Source organism: Oryctolagus cuniculus, chromosome 5 (genome assembly GCF_051225735.1).
Source record: "Oryctolagus cuniculus isolate XC-2025 breed Fujian yellow rabbit chromosome 5, ASM5122573v1, whole genome shotgun sequence".
Classification (NCBI taxonomy): domain Eukaryota; kingdom Metazoa; phylum Chordata; class Mammalia; order Lagomorpha; family Leporidae; genus Oryctolagus; species Oryctolagus cuniculus.
In genome coordinates, this window is record NC_142871.1 from 128,549,709 (window position 1) to 128,570,941 (window position 21,233).

Consider the following 21,233-nt stretch of genomic DNA (forward strand, 5'->3'; position numbering starts at 1 on the left):
TTTTAGTATTTTTACAAATTTATTTTAAAAAATAACAATTGCAATGACATCAATGATCAATCACCAGTACTCCCCTACTGCTGAGGGGAAAAAAACCTAGATAGTTGAGTCCCAAAGGAAAATCAAGACATCGTCATCAGGCACCCTATAGCAAAAAAATGCTATTGGTCCAGCCAGTGGCATAGACACTGATATGGCAATGTACCAGTGTAATTAAAATATACACTTACAATTATCCTGCAAAAAGAGCACTCAAAAAGTGACATGACTATGCATTAAACCAATTATTCACCCATTCATTCCACATTTGTGAGGTCATTACTACAGTTCCAAGGACAAATGAGGAAAAGGACTAGTAACAAATAAAGACTCGAAACATCAGCCTCCTGCCCCCACTTTGTGGGCCATTATGGTGTGCTAAGATGACTACAATAAAAGAGTCATGAGCTATCTGAAATGCAATGACAAATGACAGCTGAAGCACTTCAAACAAAACAGAATTCAAATTCAACCCCCCCCCCATAAAAAAAACTCAGCAACAATGACGTTGGTATTATGTACAAACTTACAAACACAAATAAATAGCATTTTAGAACTGCTGTTGGCTTAAGAACTAGAAATTAGGTCTGAGAAATTTCTTTCTGAACTCTGTCCCTTAGACTTCTACAGGGTCAGCCCCTCTGGCATCTGGAGCCAGGCAGAAGGCTCAATTTCCAGCACGAGGAAGCTATTTCTCCTCCTGTGTACTTTTGCATAGTTGTGCATCTCTATCAACACCATAATCTCTCTCTCGGATGTTTGCTTCTGAGGTTCAATTTCTTTTCTTTACTCATCTAAGCATGTCAATCCCAACTGTTCTTCCCAATGAAATTCCTGGCTTTTCCCTCATTTCCAGAGAAGGCAACTCATACTTCTGAAACACTACCATAGTTCTCTCAGGGTTCAACATCTAGAAAAGAATGGATTGTGGAGGCACAACCCATTCTGGGAACCATGGCCCAGGTTCTGACCCCGTAGGCATCTATTTCCAGTCTACAGGTTATTCCCATAATATGGATTCAATGTGAAAACCCTTCTGCACAAGGCCTAGGGAAAAATGAGAAAAGAAATGGAAACTGGCACCAAAGAATCAGCTGCCATGGGAAGAATGAGAATGCTCTCTGGGGCCAGCACAAAGCACAGCAGGAGTGGAACCAACATCCACCTGGTACTCTAGCAGGTCAGTGTAATCGAACACTGCTTTCCAGAAACTTTCCAGACCCCAATCTCACACTTCTTCCTTTCAGTGCGTATTAAAAGGTTTTAGTGTAATTATGAATTAGTCTCTCTCATCTTAAGAATCAACTCCAGGTATCCATCCACTGGAGAATCGTACTCTAAAACAAAACGTGAGATACATACTACTCTCTCTCCTTCCAGACTGAAACACACATGAAACCTCAAATTCCAAATGCTGCTGCAAGGCCTATGATTGAAAATCTCTAGCCTAGCTCTCCATTTAGGAGTACCTGCAAGTGTCCTCAAGTGCCTCAGCACAGATGGTGTTGAAGAGCTCTGTTCTTCACTTAGCAAAGGCAGTCTCAAGGTCCAGTACCCTTGAAATTGTCTTACAAGGAGCCACAGCAAGAACTATGGTCCAGATGACCTGTCAACAGAGGGACAAGCAGACTAAAACTTGTCAAAGCTAAAAAGAGTTTCAACAATGTATATTTTTAGTGCTAGCGTCTTCTATTCTTTTTTCCCCACAATGAAGCTTTTTCTTGGCTGGAGTCCAAAAATATCAACCTGCCATCTGTACAGACAGATTCTTATTATTACCACAGATTAGATGAGTGTATCTCAGAGAAATTATTGTTTCCATATCACAAGATGGAAAGAACTTCCCTGTCTGGAAGCCATCTCTGAATACAAAGAGTCTATTCAGTTAGGCAGCCTGCGATCCCCCACCAGAGAGACGCTGTCCAGATTCCATGGGAAGCTGTGCACTGCAGCTTCCCTGAGTGCGGTCTAGGTTGAGGAGGTTGTTATCCCCTGGTGAGATGGCTGGCTGGCTTCACCAGTCAACATTAAGTGCTGTAAGTACGGCTGGGCTGGCATGTATCTCCGTGCATCCTCCTCATCCATGAAATGTCAATGTCATCAACAGTCTGAAATAGGTCCTGACTGAAAAGGTGAGACAAAGGCTTGCAACTTCAATTTGCCAGACACTGCTGCAATTGTAATACTGAGCCACTTATTAAAAACTAAGTGGTTTCTGTCCTGTAGAAAAGGGCAGACTGATCATCAGTGTCCCGCTGGAAGAGTTGATCAATTTCCTGAACATGACCTTGATCAGCTCCATCACATGGCCTGGGGTTAGGACACTCGGATGATCTGTGTCATTGCTTCCTCATCGGCTTGGTTTGGATCCTAGAGGCAAAGACAGCATGATAATGATTAAAGTCCTTGTAAAGCAACAAGTAATTCCTGGTTCTCATCCTCAAAGGAATATACTTAATTTTGCCAAGTAAACCAAAGGCCTACTATTGAATCAAAGTTTGCATACGTAGTCCCTCTTCTGTTGCCCCCCCTAAGGATGCATTAGCAGGGACCTAACTGGCACTCGATAGTCTTTCCCTCGATGTGGATGTGGGCATCCCAAACAGTGGCTTCACCTTCTGTGCTACAATGCTTACCCCTAGCCTTATCCTTAGGAGGAGTTAAAGCCTGGTCTGGGCCTCCATCACCAAACACCCCAGAGCTGACAGTGTACCTCTTTCTTAAGCACCTTGCACTGTGTACTACCCTTAAGGGTAAACTGTATTCGGGTGGCTAAGAAACAGACAAAGAGGAACCATGTCATGCTGTATTTCTCGGTTGTTATTTTCTGATCACTTTTAAATTCTGAGTACTTAGTAGGCTGGAAAAGCATTAGAATCCATACATCACACTTGCAGATAAACCTGAAGCTGGGATGGGTCAAGTGATTTGCCTAGACTAAGTCAGAAAGGTAGCTAGCAGCCCAGCAAGGAGTAATTCCCCAATCTCTTGGCTCTCAGTTAATCTTCTTTCCAGTAAACTCTCTACTGCTTCCCACTTAAGATCTGCAGTAAGAAGACAAGGATCACCTCTTGAAAGCTTTTTTGCAACCGCCTTTAAGTTCCATAGCAAGGCTCTAAAACCTCAGTATGCAAAACCATAAAAAGCCGAAGGTTTCTGGGTATTGAACAATGAGTAAGAATATTCAGCAGTTTCTGGACAGTCACTATGCACTTGGCATATGCTAACTAGGAGCATAACATAGATTATTACACAAAATTCCCGCAACATTACTCTGATATATTCATCAGTATTCCACTTTATCAAGAAAGGGCTAAGAGTCCAACTTGATCAAGGCCATATTGCTAGCAAATATGTGAGGGGGGTCTTCAAAAAGTTCACAACTTGTACTTTTTTTTTTTTTTTTTTTTTTTTTTTTTACAGGCAGAGTGGACAGTGAGAGAGAGAGACAGAGAGAAAGGTCTTCCTTTGCCGTTGGTTCACCCTCCAATGGCCGCCGCGGCCGGCGCGCTGCGGCTGGCGCACCGCGCTGATCCGATGGCAGGAGCCAGGAGCCAGGTGCTTTTCCTGGTCTCCCATGGGGTGCAGGGCCCAAGCACCTGGGCCATCCTCCACTGCACTCCCTGGCCACAGCAGAGGGCTGGCTTGGAAGAGGGGCAACCGGGACAGAATCCGGCGCCCCGACCGGGACTAGAACCCGGTGTGCCGGCGCCGCTAGGCGGAGGATTAGCCTGGTGAGCCGCGGCGCCAGCCTCAACTTGTACTTTTTAATTTTTTTTCTTTTTTGACAGGCAGAGTGGACAGTGAGAGAGAGAGAGAGAGACAGAGAGAAAGGTCTTCCTTTGCCTTTGGTTCACCCTCCAATGGCCGCCGTGGCCGGTGCACTGTGGCCAGCGCACCACGCTGATCTGAAGGCAGGAGCCAGGTGCTTCTCCTGGTCTCCATGCGGGTGCAGGGCCCAAGGACTTGGGCCATCCTCCACTGCACTCCCGGGCCACAGCAGAGAGCTGGCCTAGAAGAGGGGCAACCAGGACAGAATCCAGCGCCCTGAGCGGGACTAGAACCCGGTGGGCCGGCGCTGCAGGCAGAGGATTAGCCTATTGAGCCGCAGCGCCGGCCATACTTTTTAATTTTTAAACTCCATTTCCCCACAATTTTTTTGAAGCATCTTTGTAGAATGAGGATAGGTCTTGACACAATGCCCTACACCTGGCCATCCATACACACAAAATGCATGCATGAATGAACAGCGTTGAGAAAGGAGGTATTCTCACACTACAGGTAAGGAATAGTAACACTGAAGGAGTCCTTAATGCTCACATACAGGGACAATGAGGAAGCCTACTGTGACTGCTGAGAGACAAAGTTGCTAAGAAACCACATAGGAAACCGTTTGAGATTTCATGCAGTTAAGAAATGAGGAGCCAGCGTGCATCTGTGAACAGGGGACTGATTGGGTGGACACCATGGCCTGAAGTGCCAGCATCCATATGGGCGCCAGTTCAAGACTCGGCTGCTCCACTTCCAATCCAGCTCTCTGCTATGGCCTAGGAAAGCATTAGAAGATGGCCCAAGGCCTTGGGCCCCTGCACCTGTGTGGGAAACCCAGAAGAAGCTCCTGGCTCCTGGCTTTGGATGGGTGCAGCTCTAGATGTTGCGGCCAATTGGGGAGTGAACCATCGGATGGAAGACCTCTCTCTCTCTCTCTCTGTGTAACTCTGACTTTCAAGGAAATAAATAAACCTTTAAAAATAAATAAATAAATAAATAAAGAATTAGAAGAAGACTGGAGATCAAGTTAGAGGATCCTGTAACAGTGCAGGTAGAATGTGATCTCATACATAATGGGAGGAACCCACCAATTCAAGAAACATTTATTGAGTGCTTGCTCTCAACTGGACATTACAAGTCCAATAAATGTAACTGAGAACAAAATTCTTTACCCTTCACAAGGCTCGGCCTAGTGAAAGAAACAATCTTGAACAATTAAATAAAAGTTAACTTCAAGAATTGGACAGTTTGAAACTTTAGTGTGGGCAGATGAACATATCATTTGTTGAGATGGATTATTACAGATGCAAAAAACAAATCACAATTCTATTTTGGATACACTGACTCAGAAATGCCTATAAGATAATCAGGTGTATTAGATGTCTAAGCCAGTGAGGTAGTTAACAGGGTAAACTCTGGAATTATACTACCTGGGTTTGCTCCATTTTAGTGAGTATTTTACATTAGGCAAATTACTAAACTAACCTTTTTAAACTTCAGTTTCAATTATAAAATGAAGATGATTCTCATTTCATGGCAATTAAGGTTGCTATAAAGATTCAATTAAAAAGTGCTTATTGGGGAACAAGCCTTTAGTGTAGCGGTTATGATACTTGTGTTCAATATCTGAGTGCCTAGATTCAATTCTTGATTCCAATTTGACTCCAGCTTCCTGCCCATGCAGGCCCGGGAGGAGGCAATGATGGCTCAAGAAATTGTATTTCCTGTCACCTACATAGAACTGGATTGCATTCAGACTCTGGCTCTGGCCTTGGTCCAGCCCCAGCTGTGTAGGCATTTGCGGAGTGAACCAACAGACTGGAGCTCCGTCTTTCTGCCTCTCAAATTAAAAAAAAAAAAAAAAAAAAAGAAGAAGAAGAATTAGAAGAAAGGCCACTGGATTAAAGATCTTTAGTGCTTTTAAGATCAAAGGGAATCGGACACAAGCTTGCGTCCAGTTTAGAGAATATTAATCTCTGAGTGTGCAAACACCAGAAGATGTTGCTAAATGCTTCAACCCAAGAAAATACAAAGCAATAAAGAACGAAAGGACTATATATTCTTTTTTTTTTCCCCCAGGCAGAGTGGACAGTGAGAGAGAGACAGAGAGAAAGGTCTTCCTTTGCCGTTCGTTCACCCTCCAATGGCTGCCGCGGCTGGCGCGCTGCGGCGGCGCACCGTGCTGATCCAATGGCAGGAGCCAAGTACTTATCCTGGTCTCCCATGGGGTGTAGGGCCCAAGCACTTGGGCCATCCTCTACTGCACTCTCTGGTCACAGCAGAGAGCTGGCCTGGAAGAGGGGCAACCAGGACAGAATCCAGCGCCCCGACCGGGACTAGAACCCGGTGTGCCGGCGCTGCAAGGCGGAGGATTAGCCTAGTGAACCGCGGCACCGGCCCTTTTTTTTTTTTTTAGGACTATATATTCTTACCTGCATATGAGGACTATCCTTTTCCTTGGGGGAGAAAAATCGTCCACCTTCACCACGCTTCCGAGCCATGGCATGACGGTGCCGAGACTCATGCAGGTATTTCTGAAACAAGGGAATAATAAAGCTGTTGAACCATTAGCTAGAATCAGCACAGTTATCTAGAGCACAAATCCATCCTTAAAAGTTCAAGACAGCTGTGATCAAAGCCATAGGGGACAATGAGGACTTTGAATTACAGAGAAAAGTGTCAGAGAAAAAGTACTAAGTCAGTAAAACAGCGGGTTACATATAACCACCTAAGAGTGAATGCCAAATGAATTTTTTTGCAGAAGTGAGTATAGCAGAGATCACTATCTTCTAACATATATCCCGTCCCTTCTGCCTCAATAAGAAATAAAACAATAGAGCAAATAGCTGCGCAGTGGAACGACTGCATTTCTAGTCTTCCTAGTAGGCAAGTGTGACCAGTGAACTAAATTCTGACTAAAGAGATGTAGGAAACTTCTTGAAAGTTTGCCTGAAACAAAGTGTGCCAGATATGAATGACTGTCATTCTTGTTCCCTTTGCTTCTAGGGTGGAGCCCAGGGAACCAGCTTGGTTTCTGAAGAGCACACCAACAATAGTGGAGCAATGAGACAGGAAAAGTAGAGGTCTTGAGAACTGCAGTGAAGTACTTACTACCAGCTCGGGACAGTTTCTCTCTCCAATTCTTTTATGTAAGAAAAAAATAAAATCTTATTTAAGCTAGTTTGTTGTCATTATTGTAGCTGAAGGTACATATAGTAAAACAATTCTAAAAGAGAACTGCTATATAATTTCAATTGTTTGGAAGGTATTCAAAGAAATAAATAAAATCAAAGGCAATTTCTGAAGTAGAACTTCCTAGTTCTCTTTTTACATCCTTCTCAGTGTTATACACACCCTCCTTTCCTTTGGAATCTTCCCTTCTGCCTCTAGTTTGGCGCGGGCTTGCCTCCTCTTAAGAATACGGTGGTACTGTTTGGCATTCACATAGAGAGGCTCTTCTTCAAGCATCTCTGCCCCAGGTAGAGGGATTCTTTGTATGGCAGGCACAGAGCCAGCTCCAGGCACCATCTGCATGAAGAGGAAACCAGGGGTTATCAGTGGCCCGATGTGTGGGCACAGCAAAGTTTCTTGGTCCCTGTTAATCTCTTTTCTTCTGAATGCCTCAAAAAATAATTTTTATAGGGTACTTAGTGACATGCAGACTCTTGGAAAATATTTACATAAAAGCTTTGCACTTCAGAAGCAAACATCCCAGATGATTCTGCCACAGTGGGCTCAGGAGCCACTGAGAATTAATATACCATGCCTAAAATTCATGTCCACGCATGGCTCAACTTCCTAGGTGTGTCTATTGCCATTTAATGGTTAGAAACAGTAATTCTCAGACAATGAAACATCACTAAAGAAGGAAGGCAGACTGACTAAGCATTACTAAATACAGATAGACTCACAGACCTAATTTAATTAAACTAGTTTACTATTCAATTCAATCCTATTTTTTCTTAAAAAAAAAAAAAAAGAAACAAACAAACAACACTGTACTAGATCGACAAACAAGTTAACAGGCTCCTGTGTCCCACCCACAGCCACTATGAACAATGGTATAAATTCTTCTGGTAGCTTCCTTCACCTCTGCAGAATTCCATCACCCATTCTCAATTTATCCATTTTAGGTCCTGTGTCTCAACATACTATATTGACATATGGGGGTTTAGCTTTCATGCACATCACCCAACTCTTTTTCCATTTTCTCAATATATATTCAAACCACACTTTTTTTTATATTTCTCTATTGATTACAATCCAATTTTGGTTTATTTCTTGTTTCATCCACCACAGTAGTGGCCTGGTCTCCCTTAATTATTTGGATTCTGAACAGAATTACATAAAATTAGATATTTATACCTATTTACTCACTGCTGTATCCCCAGTATCAAGAACAGTCCCTGGGTACACAGTAGGTACAGAATGTATTACAGTTTATTGTGATGTTATGGCAAAAGCAGATCACCGTTAAGTGCCTTAAGGATCAATCTCAATTTCAAGAAGTCAACATTATAAATAGTTTTACCAGAGTTGTAAGTTCAAGAAATCTTCAAAGATAGATATATGGCAAGTTTTATCACATGAGAACAGTGAGCTGAGCGATCAGTGTTCTTACCATGACCATCCCTCCTGAATTGACCACATTGCCTGCCACTGGCAGTGTCACAGTAACAGTTCCTTGTCCACTGCTGGTTGTGTTGGTATTGGCTCCTGTCTGAACAATCTGTGCTCCTGCCAAACTGGCTGCTGGGATGGTGATCATGCCTGAAACAGGGACTGTAACTTTAAGAAAATAAAACATAAAACAAACAAAAAAACAGGCATAAAGAACAGAGAGAAGGGAACACAGTTAGTCCCTCTTCTGTCTGGTATACAGTCACCCTGGAAAAACAGTGAAACACACAAAGTGAAAAAAGTACTCTCCCACTCTTACTTTGTTTTGCTATATATAATCCAAGTAATAACAATCTGAAATTCTATTCCCAGTTCTGATGAAATCTATTCTTCAAATGGACATTTCCCCAGGCATTCCACTAAGAGTTTTCAAAAGTGGGTGAGAAAGGCTAGAGCCTACCCTTCCATGGCTCATTCTGACTTTAACTATACCCACTGATCTTATACATGGAACAGACTACTTTAGGACTGAGATTTTATAAACTTAGAATTTGCTTATCTTGGACTGACTTTGCAGGACCAAAACTTAAAATTAAATCAAGTGCTTCAAATCCCCCTAAAATTAACAGCACACTGAGGAAATCAATCATCATTTGCGTGAGCTCTTGCCATGACTCAATCCAGTCAGACCCTCCCCTGAATCACAGACACGGTTAATGCAGTCTAGATCTTATGTACTGCAAAATTTGTATCACAAGTCAAACCTTTGGTCATGGAACCTGAGATATCTTTTCTGGATTAACTATCTGAATAGCTGACAAATACTTCCCAAAACATTCAAGTCTAGTTCAAGTACTCTTCCTCCCTAGCTAACAGATCTCTCCTTTATTTATGCGTCATCTTTTTCTAGAACATACTTCCAAAAGAGCTCTATATTGAATTTACTTGTTCCACTCTCCCTTACTATATTAGAGGCTCTCTGGGAACGCTTCTTTCCCTTTTATCAAATATTACGTATACAGTAAAGTGCTGTTATCTATAGTAGGCATATAAGAAGTCTTCTTGGAATCGATTAATATTGGAGTGACAGGGGAAAGGGAACAAGCATAAGCAGCAACAGTATTTTAAATGCAAACTTGATTTCTGATTTATTTCTCCCTTTACCAATAAGGAAGTCCTGCATTTCCAATCTTCTATTTAGAACTGTTTTCTTCCCTGAAAGCTTACATAATCCCTAGGACCAGTCTTTTAACAACCACTGTAAGAACTACTACGAATGGAATCAATGTTGGTCATGCCTAGGCGACAAAGAAGCAAACACTGAGGGAGACCTAGGGGAAACTTTTTTTTTGTGTTGTTCAAGGGATAAAAAGAATGCCCCAAGTGGTCCAGGGAAACTTATGGCACCCCTACCTTGCTGGAGAATGGTGCCGTCTGCATTAACTGGCTGGTAGACAATGGTCTGTCCTTCAGCTGTTTGTGCCACTTGCTGCCCCTGGACAGCGATCTGCTGCTGCGTCTGTAGGAGATAAAAAAACGACACAATTAAATGGCCACAAAGAAAATGATGATGTGACCCTTTTTAAGAAAACCATCTCTGATGCTCTTCACTCCTGTTTCCACAAAATATGAAGTATCTGGCTCAGTTTTCTGATCCTTCCAAATCGGGCTATGCTCCTGTGTTGACAGTGCTGGAGGAGTTACCTGAGTCTGGCCAGCCGTGACGGCCGTCTGGGGCTGCTGAATGATGATCTGCTGAGTCTGGCCCTGCTGGCCCTGCACCTGCACAGCCTGCCCACCTTGGATCTGGATCTGTCCTGGAGGAACCAACTGGATCTGTGGAAGCGAACACAAAGAAAGGATAGTACCCTACCGACACTGGTTTCCCTTGGGCTCTGAAAATTATTTAAATTCCTCTAAAAAGCAGGAGCTATTCTAAAGAGGGAAAAAATAGGAATCTTGTTGTCAATTATGAATTAGAGACTATTTTATTTTCTATTCATGAAATGAAAGGGGGAGCCAGTGTCATGGCACAGAGGGTTAAGTCCTGTGATGCCAGCATCCCATATTGAATGTACCAGTTCAAGTCCCAGCTGCTCTACTTCCAATCCAGCTCCCTGATAATAAGCCTGGGAAAGCAGCAGAAGATGGCCCCAGTGCTAGGGCCCCTGATCCCACATGGGAGACTTGGAAGAAGCTCCTGGCTGCTGGCTCTGGCCAGGACCAGCCCTGGCAGTTGCAGCCACTTAGGGAGTAAACCAGAGGATGGAAAATCTCTCTCAGCAACTCTGCCTTTCAAATAAATAAATCTTAAAAAAAATTTTTAGTGTAAAAATTTTGAAATCCATGTATAGATTTTTCCTAATACTCTGAAAAAAATGGCTATCTAAAGAATACTTCAGAGAATTTCTTATATAACACTCTAAGACTATGAAACTAGAGCTTTACAAACATATAACAGAAAATGATTTTTTAGCTTGATCAGTTAGTCTTACTTGGAAGAAGGGAAATAAGACAACACTATCAAATCTCTTATAGCAAAAACAACCCACAAGTCACAGAATTTAGAGCTAGAATGAACCCAAGACATCAACTGATATAAACTGAATTTTTAGGTGAGGAAACTCAGGTGAGTGAGTTGGCCAAGATCGTAAACCCTGTTTAATGGTAGACCTGGGAATGAAGCTGAGTCACTGCACTCACAATGTCTTGTTCCCAGCACTGTATCACACGTCTCTATTCAACAATGGAGAAAAAGAAGGAAAAGCAGGGTAAAAAGGAGGCAGAGAGACAACTGAAATGAAACAGCAGTGTGAAATTGAGGAAAGCACACAGAGAAAATATATTTAAAGCCTCATACATTTATGCATGGAGAAATGCAGAAACTATTTTTAATCTTAACTACAACTGTGTCTTGGCAAAAGTATGCCAATTGCCTTAAAACTGCTCTTATCCTTTGCCCAAGCAATCTCCACTTCAAAGAAATTACTGTAAGAGTACAACTGAAAGAGGCTGGCACTGTGGCATAGTAGGTAAAGCCACCACCTGAGGTGCTGGCATCCCATATTGGCACTGGTTTGAGTCCTGGCTGTTCCACTTCCGATCCAGTTCTCTGCTATGGCCTGGGAAGGCAGCAGAAGATGGCCCAAGTGCTTGGGCCCCTGCACCCACTTGGAAGACCGGGAGGAAGCTCCTGGCTCCTGAGTTCAGATCAGTCCAGTTCTGGCTATTGTGGCCATCTGAGGAGTGAACCAGTGGATGGATGACCTCTCTCTGCCTCTCTGTAACTCTTTCAAATAAATAAATCTTTAAACAACAAAAAAAGAATTCAGCTGAAAAAAATAAAAGATCCTGCCTAAATGTCTATAGTAACTTAACCCACAAAAGCAAAATCATACTTTGTAAATTAGAAATTCTGATTCATCAAATTGATTGACCATTATGATGGAATTAAAACAAGGCAACCTCTCACTACCTGTGTGGTACAATTATGCCCAAAAATTATGCATGAAAATACAAAGGAATGAGCAACATTCCAACTTTGATTTACAAGCAGTGTGATCATGGTTGATTTTTTTCTACTTATATAGCAAGTTAATAGTTCCCCCCTCACCTTCCTTTCCATGCTCACACCATATAACCACAGAAAACTGGTTAATTACAAAGATAAAATATTCCACTATTAAGTCAACCATTCATCCTTTATACTACAGATTATATGTTTTTGACTAGTGCTATGCTGTGATTTCTTTGTATATTTTCTCCTTACTATTGACACTTTTCTTCTAAGTCTCAAATGTCAGATTACTAAATAAAAAGATTTAAGTATTTTTTCAAATATTTATTTTATTTTATTTTGAAAGGCAGAGTTACAGAGAGGCAGGGAGTGAGAGTGAGAGAAAGAGGTCTTCCATCCGCTGGTTCTACTCCCTGATGGCCACAATGGCTGGACCTGTACTGATCTGAACCCAGGAGCTAGGAGCTTCCTCCAGGTCTCCCACACGGGTGCAAGGGCCCAAGTACTTGGGCCATCCTTCACTGCTTTCCCAGGCCATAGCAGAGAGCTGGATTGGAAGTGGAGCAGCTGGGACTTGAACCAGCACCCATATAGGATGCCGGCACCACAGGCAGCAGCTTTACCTGCTACACCACAGCGCTGGCCCCAAGGTTTATGTATTTAAAACAGAGATGGGGAATCTGTCTGCCAAGGGCCATTTACATATGTGTAACATTTTCAGGCTATAAAAATTGTCAACTTAAAATTTAGCCTCATACAGATTTATTGAACGTCAAGTCCTGCCTGTGGTTGCCTTGGCAAGACCAGACCCAATGATTCTGAGGGCTTTACAGGACACTTCCTATCCCTGATTTAAAAGATAGTGAAACACACTATCTTCCACCATTTTCCCAGGTGCGCTCGCAGGCAGCTGGATGAAAAACAGAGCAGCTGGGACTTGAAACAGCGCCCACACAGATGCCAGTGTCACAGGAGGCAGCTTTACCCTCTATGCTACAGCATTGGCCCCGATTCTAATCACTTTTAAAAAATGTTTGACAACTTTGTAAGTCTAATTTTTTTAATATATTTATTTTCATTTATTTGAAAGACAGAGACAGACAGACAACAATCTTCTCTTTGCTGGTCCACTGTAATAGCCAGGGCTGGGCCAGACCAAACCCAGGAACCCGGATTTCCATTAGATCTCCCATGTGTGTGGCAAGGGCCCAAGTAGTTGGGCCATAATTTGTTGCCTCTCAGGATGCATCAGCAGAAAACTGGATCAGAAGCAGAGTAGCCAGGACTTGAACTGGTGCTGATAATGGGAAGCGGGCAACACAAGTGCTGCTGAACCATCTACACCATGATGCCTGCCCTGGTGTCTCTAATTTTAAAATGCAACCCCAGAGTTGCCTACACATTTCTTTTAATCTCTTCTGTATCTTTCTCTTATGTACTTTTTACATTCTGTTTCTTAAACAGTCTTTTAAGTAGATTTATATATTTTATTGGTTTAAAGAATCTAGTTTCTATTTATCCTTTATACATTTCTGTTAGTTTTCTATTTAATTAGCTTTCTTTTTTGCTCATTTTGTTCCTCTCCTAACTTTCCAGGAAAAACATCAGTTATTTATTTTCAATACTTTTAAAATAAAGAATTTCAGGTTATTAAATTTTTCTGGTGTTTAGGTTGGAAGTGAAATACTTTCTTCGTTACTTACTAGGTAACCCAAATAACAGTATATGGAAAGAAACAAAAACATTTCTGACCCAAGACAACAATTTCCAAAGCAGATTTAATTTTTCTCCCACCTCCTGGAAGTGCCAACGTAAGTCACATTACCAAATCACTTTATAAACTAGATTCTCATGTCTCTATATTTTCACAGCTATTCAAAATGATGCCCTAATATCTTAGTCCCTCCTACACATCCAGTTTCTGCATTACTTTGCTTTATAACATAAAGGTAGAAAATTGGCTAAATGCAAAATGGGGGTAAAATGCATTTCAATGCAATGTTAATTGTCAAAGACTGTGCAACATCCTGTTCCATAAAACCTATCCTGACATACTGCTTCAACAGTTTTCATACCACTCACCTGCTGTAAACCCTGTGTCCCAGATACAGGTACTTGCATGATGGTTTGACCTTGTCCACCAGGGACAGCCTGGACCATGATGGGTTGGCCAGTTGATGTGATTAACTGACCTCCACTGACCTGTACCATTAATGGCTGCCCCTGGACCTAGAATGAAATAAAATAGCAACAATGAAGTAAAATTAAGAGATAAAATAGCTTTTATCAACACACAATCACTGGATATATTCTGTTGCCTTGCCAGAAGGAAAAAGTAGAAGACTTATTCCCTTAGTGTCTATCTTTGGCTAAATGCCAAGTTGACTACTTTAAGGTCAGATATAATGGAGTACATCTAGAGTCCTTGGGAAGTCTCAACAGATATAAGGGATTCATCACCAAACACAGGGTACATTCCTGACAAACATTTAATGAAAACATCAAGGCTATTGCCTTTAAAAGGCAATATTCAGGTGTGGTCTCCAGCGAGGGCTGCAGAGGAGGCAACAAGATGGAGAGGGATGGTGGTGATGACAGCAGAGTGCAAATTCTAAACAGCCTGAACACAGTAAACCATAATGCCTAGCTGGGGAAGCAGAAGACTGGGGAACAAGCAGCTCTCAAAGTTTATGCAAAGAACCCTTTCTCTGCATTGTCTCTTAAGCAAAAATGCAACTGCACACCTTTTGCCCTCTTCACCTTACTCTGAGAATTCTGGGCATGTTGGTTGTTTAAAGATCCCATTATTGGGGCCAGTGCTGTGGCGTAGCAGGTAAAGCCACCACTGCCAGTGCTGGCATCCCATATGGGCACTGGTTCAAATCCTGGCTGCTCCACTTCCAATCCAGCTCTCTGCTATGGCCTGGGAAAGCAGATGATGGCCCGAGTCCTTGGGCTCATGTACCGACGTGGGAGACCCAGAAGTTCCTGGCTCCTGGCTTCGGACTGACCCAGCTCTGGATGGAAACTTCCTCTGTCTCTGTCTCTCTAACTCTACTTTTCAAATAAATAAATATATCTTAAAAAAAAAAAAAATCCCATTACTAAAGATTCCCCGGAAGTATGGGCGCCGGTTTGAGACCTGGCTACTCTACTTCCGATCCAGCTCTCTGCCATGGCCTGGGAAAGCAACAGAAGATGGCCTAAGTCCTTAGGTTCCCAAACCCATGTGGGAGACCTAGAAGAAGCTCCTGGCTTCGGATTAGCTCAGCTTGGCAGTTGCAGCCATTTGGGGAGCGAACCAGTGGATGGAAGACCTCTCTCTTTCTGCTTCTCCATAATTCTACCTTTCAAATAAATAAAACTTTCAAATTTCATCCTTGAAGAATTATTTCTAATAGAAAAAAATTCATGACTAAAATATTTATTCTTAATGCCAGTAAAAGTATGATTAATTGTGAAAGTATGTTCAAATAAAAGATCAATCTGTCCTAGATATGTAGATTAAGTAAGTTCTTCTAACCATCACCACCGCTGATCAGAATCACCAGTAATATGTAAATCCTAGGTTTTGTTGAACTATCTCTTAAGAAATTCCATATTACTTTTAAGGACTTCATGGACTTTCTCATGTGTTCTCCGTCAATTACTTCCCTATTCAAATTCCCTCTGCTATACCAATGCACGGTGCTTTATCAGGAAGGACTTCTCAGAATACTTATCACATGGACAATGGAAGGAACTGTTTAAAATTCTCCAAAACTAATGAGACTCCTAGAGGAAAGGTTTACATGATTTCTATAAAATGTTTCTATTTCTTTCAAATACAATCTATGGCTACCCATCATCTTTATTTCTTCCCCCACTGACATGCTATATGTGTACATGATAAACAATTTTTGAGACTAAAAAAATTCAGTGTTTATAGCATGAGAATGATTACAAGGACACATGCATCAGGAAAAAAGCCATATAGTTAGGAGTATGTTATGTTCCATTCCGCAGTGGTTAATGACAATCCAAAATATTCTTTTATACATCAATAAGATGAAGCAGGCATGAAAAACATGAACATGCTGTGGAACTTTGAGATTTAAGTACAGTTCAGGAGTACCTATAAGCTCTTCTTGTCCTAGCTTCTAATTTGTGTTAAGAATTGGTTATATGTCATCAGCAAACACTACTGTGGGCACTGAGAGGGTAATTTGATTACCGTAAGGGACAATTAACTGCAGGATACTCAGTGGCACTGGTAACAAGGTGAGATGCTAAGTCTACATTCTAGGTCCTACTTTGAACTGAGCTGAACTGTCTCTGCTAAATTAGGAGGAAAAGGCAGGGAACCCAAATCCTGCCCATTTCTCAAAAATAAGGTCATTTTCAGTCAAAATTTCCTGAAGACACAGAGAAGACTAGCTTTCCTACAGTCATTCTTACATAGGAATTGGCCAACTTATGATGTTTAACTTGGCCATACATAATGTTATAGAACCATGCTGGTTAACTAAGAATTCTTATAGTGGCTCTGACACCTGAGATGTGACAGCACATCCCATCCTGCTCAGTCAAGAGCTATATGAGGTACTCTTTGTGGTTCTAGTAATCAGATCACTATTTCCTTAGAAAAGGTAATGAAAAAGTAGTAGTTAACAAGAAACTAACATTTAGTGTGTAGATATACCTTGACAAGTGCAATGGTTGTTTTGAAGTTGAGTTTCTCTTTTAATTAAAAATAAGGCACAGACTAGTCTAGTTTACGTGTGTGTGTATCATATTCACTATAATGCAAGCTCATGACATTTTGCCAGGCAATCAGATGACAGAGCCTGGGCTCTGATTAAGTCAGAATGCCACTTGTAAGAACTTCTTCCTGTCACTCATACCATTTTTCTAGGTACTCCCAAAGAAACACACTAGCCAAATGCAGTTTTCACAGACTTCATACAGGGGTCAGCCACTACATGACTTGGCATGAAGCATTAGAAAACTGGCATCTTATAAGCCTCAAAGACAAATTAGCGGCACCAAAGACATGCAACTGACTGTGCCATGCCGACCTGAGAGCCTAACACAAACAGCACCAGACGTGAGGAGCAGAGAAGTTCATGCAGTGCTCACAGAGAGTCAGAGAGGGCACCACTACCTGGAGGGTCTGGACTTGCTGGCCTGAGGCGGATGCCACCTGGGCCTCAGTCTGCAACTGGACAGCAGTGACACCACCCTGCTGCTGAGAACAGGAACAGGAAGAGCTTGGAATGTGTCAGGAAAGAAATGAACTACGAGACACGAGATTGCCTTACCTCTTGTGAGAGGAGGGAAGTCTTTCAAAAGGGACAGACTCTCTCTCTACTGAAACCATTTTGTTGAAGATAAAAGGATGAAAGACATGAGCCCTTTATCCCTCTATTAGACCTCAAAATATCCTTCCATGCCTCAAAACGGTCAAACAGCTGTCATTATTAAAACAAAAATCTGTAATACAGCCCACTAGGAAGTTGATCCTTCTGCTTATACAATTACTGCTCTTTCTTCAGTGGGGTTCACAAGAATGAAGTTACCGTATTATAATAGCCTTGAAGCAACAGGGAAGAATTTCTGGGGCTTAACCCAATCACAAAGAAAGAATTAACCACATTATCTCCAATATGAGGTCACTGCTCTTATGTTCCCAAGGCAAGATTGTGTCTACACAGCTGGACCACCCTAGAAGCAATGTTTTCTGATTCAATCTTACATTTTTATTCCTTCCCCTCACCACACCTCTACTCCCCAGGAAGGTCTGCAGAACAAATATCCACCCACCATGGCACTGGTCTGAATGGAAGGCCTTTTTTTTTTTTTGCAATACTCTTCTCTAAAAAGGCCTTTAAAGTAGCTCCCAAAGCCATAGCAGCTGCATGGAAGGGTGGAAAAGCAAGGGATTTAAGTTATTAATTTCTTTTAATCAAGAGTAGCTCTTTTGTTGGATCATTAGACTAGATTAACTTTCTTTGCCCTCTGGATTCAATTACTTTTCTGTATTACCTAAGTTTCATTTTGAAAACAATATATTACCAAGGTATTACTCTTGGCCTAAAGAAGTAGAATCAATCTTTTTTTTTCTTCTAGGGATAGGGAAAAAAGTAAAGTTTTAACCAAAAGAAATCCAAGTATAAATTCAAAAAAAAAAAAAAAAAAATTGTCTTACTTAGCAATAAGCCAGCAGGAATAAATTCCTTTCTAGTGTGTGCTTATCCATAGGACTAGCTGTGTATTATCCTAATGTTATCTATGACCCAATCAAAGAAAAGTGTATTTCTTGAAAGCTGACTAAACCCTTATTAAACTACAAGTTAGCGCAAATGAGCAGGGAAATAACCAAACCAAATCCAGAAAAAAATCTAACTCTAAATTTCCATCTGAGAACAGAACGGATGTTCTGACTTTGGATAAGATAAAGGGGCAATCAGAGCAGACCCCCATGCAAACCAGATTCTAGTAGCCATGGACTGGATATAGTCTTTCAGCACAAGTCATCAGACCCAGGATTTCAAAAGATCTGATTTCTCTCAGATAATTCCCCACAGTAATAAACCAACCAATTGAGTAGTGCTATTATCAGCTCTATTTGCTGTGATATTTAAAGCAGTTTTACTTCCATACCTGCTGCTGAATTTGTCCAGCCTGCACAACAATCTGCTCTGTCGAACTATTGCTATTTGCTGTATACTGCTCCATAGTCTCTCCAAGTTTGGATCCTGCCCACAGGGAGCTTCACTCTGAAGATCCTAGATGACTGTGAAGTACGCTCCTATTAGAAAGGTTGGGAAAAAAACTAAAATGAGATTGTCAATGAAGGCCTTGCCAGATATTAACCTTGACCACTTATCATTGTACTTTATTTGCAAGGAAACAGGAGAAGAGAATAAGAAATGTTTATGTTTTTAACTAGGATTATAATAGCACAATCATAGCAACAATATCCTAGTGCTATTTTCCCATGTTTTGAAAATGCTTTTAGTAATTTCTCGTTGGCAGCCTTACTTTTCAATACTTCGAGAGCAACACTTCTACCTTAGAAATACTCATTAAGCTAAAATCTCTGTCACAAGACATGGTTAGCACTGATTTTAGGGCATGCACAAAATACATTAGAGAATATGTTTTTTTAACTTGTAAAACACATTTGCTGCCCACCAAACACGTTGCACTGGTCCACCACATTTAGTAAGTGTTTTAAAACTCCAAGGGTTCATTTCAGTTTACCTCGGAACTGAAGTCACATATTTTGCTTAACAGAATCTCCACTAGGTAGCATTAAGAAAGCTCAAGTGACGGGTTAGGAGGTTTTATTTTAATCCAGAGCAAGCAATAAAAAGAAATTATACGAAGACAATGATATTTATAGATTAGATACAGTAGCCTCCTCATCTACAGTTTCATCTTTGGTGTGGTTTTAGTCACCCTGGGTCAACCAAGTTCTGAAACACACAATCCACAAGTCTTAAACTGCATCCACTCTAAGTAGTGCAATAAAGTCGTGCCATGCCATGTCTCACCAAGGACAAGGACCACATCTTTGGTGTATCTACTCTGTGTATGTTACCTGTCCATTAGTTAGTTACACAGCAGCTATGTTGCATATCAGATCAACAGTGGTGGTACAGCAGCGCTGTGTCCATGTAACCCTTGTTTTACTTAACAGTAATCCCAATGTACAAGATTAGTGAGACAAAAGAGGCATCAGGGCATTAAATACTCAAGGACAGAACAACCCTGTGATTATGTGGCAATGCTGCAGAAAGTACAGGAAAAACAAAATATGTAAGGTTCAAAACTGTCCACTCCTTCAGGCATCCACTGAGTCTTGGTGGTATGCCTAATGACTATGTGGTGATTATCATATAAGGAAAACTTTGGTCACAACAGCCTCCTAGCTGGACTGAAGGTGGGAACTGGGGACTCAATCCAGGTCCTTTACATGGGCAGCAGCCCAATCACCACTGCTCCCAGACTCTGCATCAGCAGGAAGCTAGAGTCAAGAACAGAGTAGGAATGGAACCTAAATACTTTGCCATGAGATGTAGCCGGCCTAACCACTGTTCTAACAGCAAGACCAAATGCCTACCTCAGAAAAACTTTTAAATGACTAAGGCTGATTTTCCCTAAAAAGAACTTAAGACATTTCTTAGTCTTGAATCTGAATATCTGTAACAATCTACCTTCTATTGTATAATGTTAATCTTTTCTTATGGTAGTTTTCATATAACCACAAAAGTAGAACAGTACACAAACCTTCCAACATGGCCAATCCTAGTTCACATATGCCTCTTTCATGTTCTAACTCCTCCCTGGATGATTCTAAAGCAAATCTCAACACTTTATTATTCCAAAATTTGGTAAACACCGCAACACCTACTTTTAAGAGTACAGACTTACCTATCATTTTATCATACTAATCTGCACCAACATCATCTTCGAACCAATAAGCAAATCCTTAATATCATTAAATATCCAGTCAATAAACAGATTTATCCTTCTCACATACTTTAAGAGTTGAAGAGGCCTTTTTGAAATAAAGACACAATTATAAAATTGAGGTGCTATTTTAAAAACCTGAATTTTTTTAAAAACTTCATTCCAAAGTCAGAATTCCATAAATTACCAACGGGTAATTCATCATGGAAATATGAGGTGAGGGAGGCACGTATTGACAAAATGTAGACATTTTCTTTCAGTTCTTTTCTAGGCCTTTATAAAGTCAAAACTTAAAAAGATAAATTATGGTAGCTAACTGAGTCCCTCATTATGGGGTAAAGTAAGGTATCTCTCTCTACACAAAGTAGATAATTATTTGTAGGTTGTCTCAACATATTGTGAGCAAAGAAATCAAAATATATTCAAGTGTATGTTCAAGTATTTAGAGAAGTACACAGATAGCTAACATTTACTTTGAAATGCATCAAAAAAACAAGACATCTTGATGAGTAAATGGATGGAGAGGGATAGATATCTGGTAAGGCTAATATGACAAAATGTCAATGGCAGACTATAAGTGGTAAGTATGCAGGTGTCTGTCGCAAAATGTTTTCAACTTCCCTCTGCATCTAAAAACTTAATTAAATAAGAATTAATCAAGTCTGCTTCTTAAAAACTAAAACAGATGCAGTACATGAGCCACAAGTAAGTGACAGATGTCTATGCTTTCACTGCACAATGGCTTATGGCTAAGTTCTCCACATTACTGTCTTTCTGCTAATGGAATACTCTCCAGGTAGATTTCTAGCTATAATTTGGATTTACATAT

At 41.1% G+C, this 21,233-nt stretch overlaps 1 protein-coding gene across 16 annotated transcripts in view; it reads right to left on the reverse strand.

The window, feature by feature from the left end:
- Positions 1-21,233, reverse strand: part of NFYA (nuclear transcription factor Y subunit alpha) — a 26,014-nt gene continuing 4,781 nt past the window's right edge. For 2 of the 16 annotated variants that reach the window (XM_008262886.5, XM_089333240.1), the window contains 9 exons: positions 18,590-18,737; positions 17,088-17,174; positions 14,030-14,176; positions 10,135-10,266; positions 9,844-9,949; positions 8,432-8,598; positions 7,165-7,338; positions 6,243-6,344; positions 1-2,409 (listed from right to left, as the gene is read on the reverse strand). In XM_008262886.5, the coding sequence (XP_008261108.1) occupies positions 2,356-2,409; positions 6,243-6,344; positions 7,165-7,338; positions 8,432-8,598; positions 9,844-9,949; positions 10,135-10,266; positions 14,030-14,176; positions 17,088-17,174; positions 18,590-18,664 (1,044 nt within the window). In that variant the 5' untranslated portion in view covers positions 18,665-18,737 and the 3' untranslated portion in view covers positions 1-2,355. Of the gene's footprint in view, positions 2,410-6,242; positions 6,345-7,164; positions 7,339-8,431; positions 8,599-9,843; positions 9,950-10,134; positions 10,267-14,029; positions 14,177-17,087; positions 17,175-18,589; positions 18,762-21,233 lie in introns of all 16 variants that reach the window. The other 14 variants (XM_089333242.1, XM_008262888.5, XM_070074103.2 and 11 more) reach the window with 11 other exon arrangements.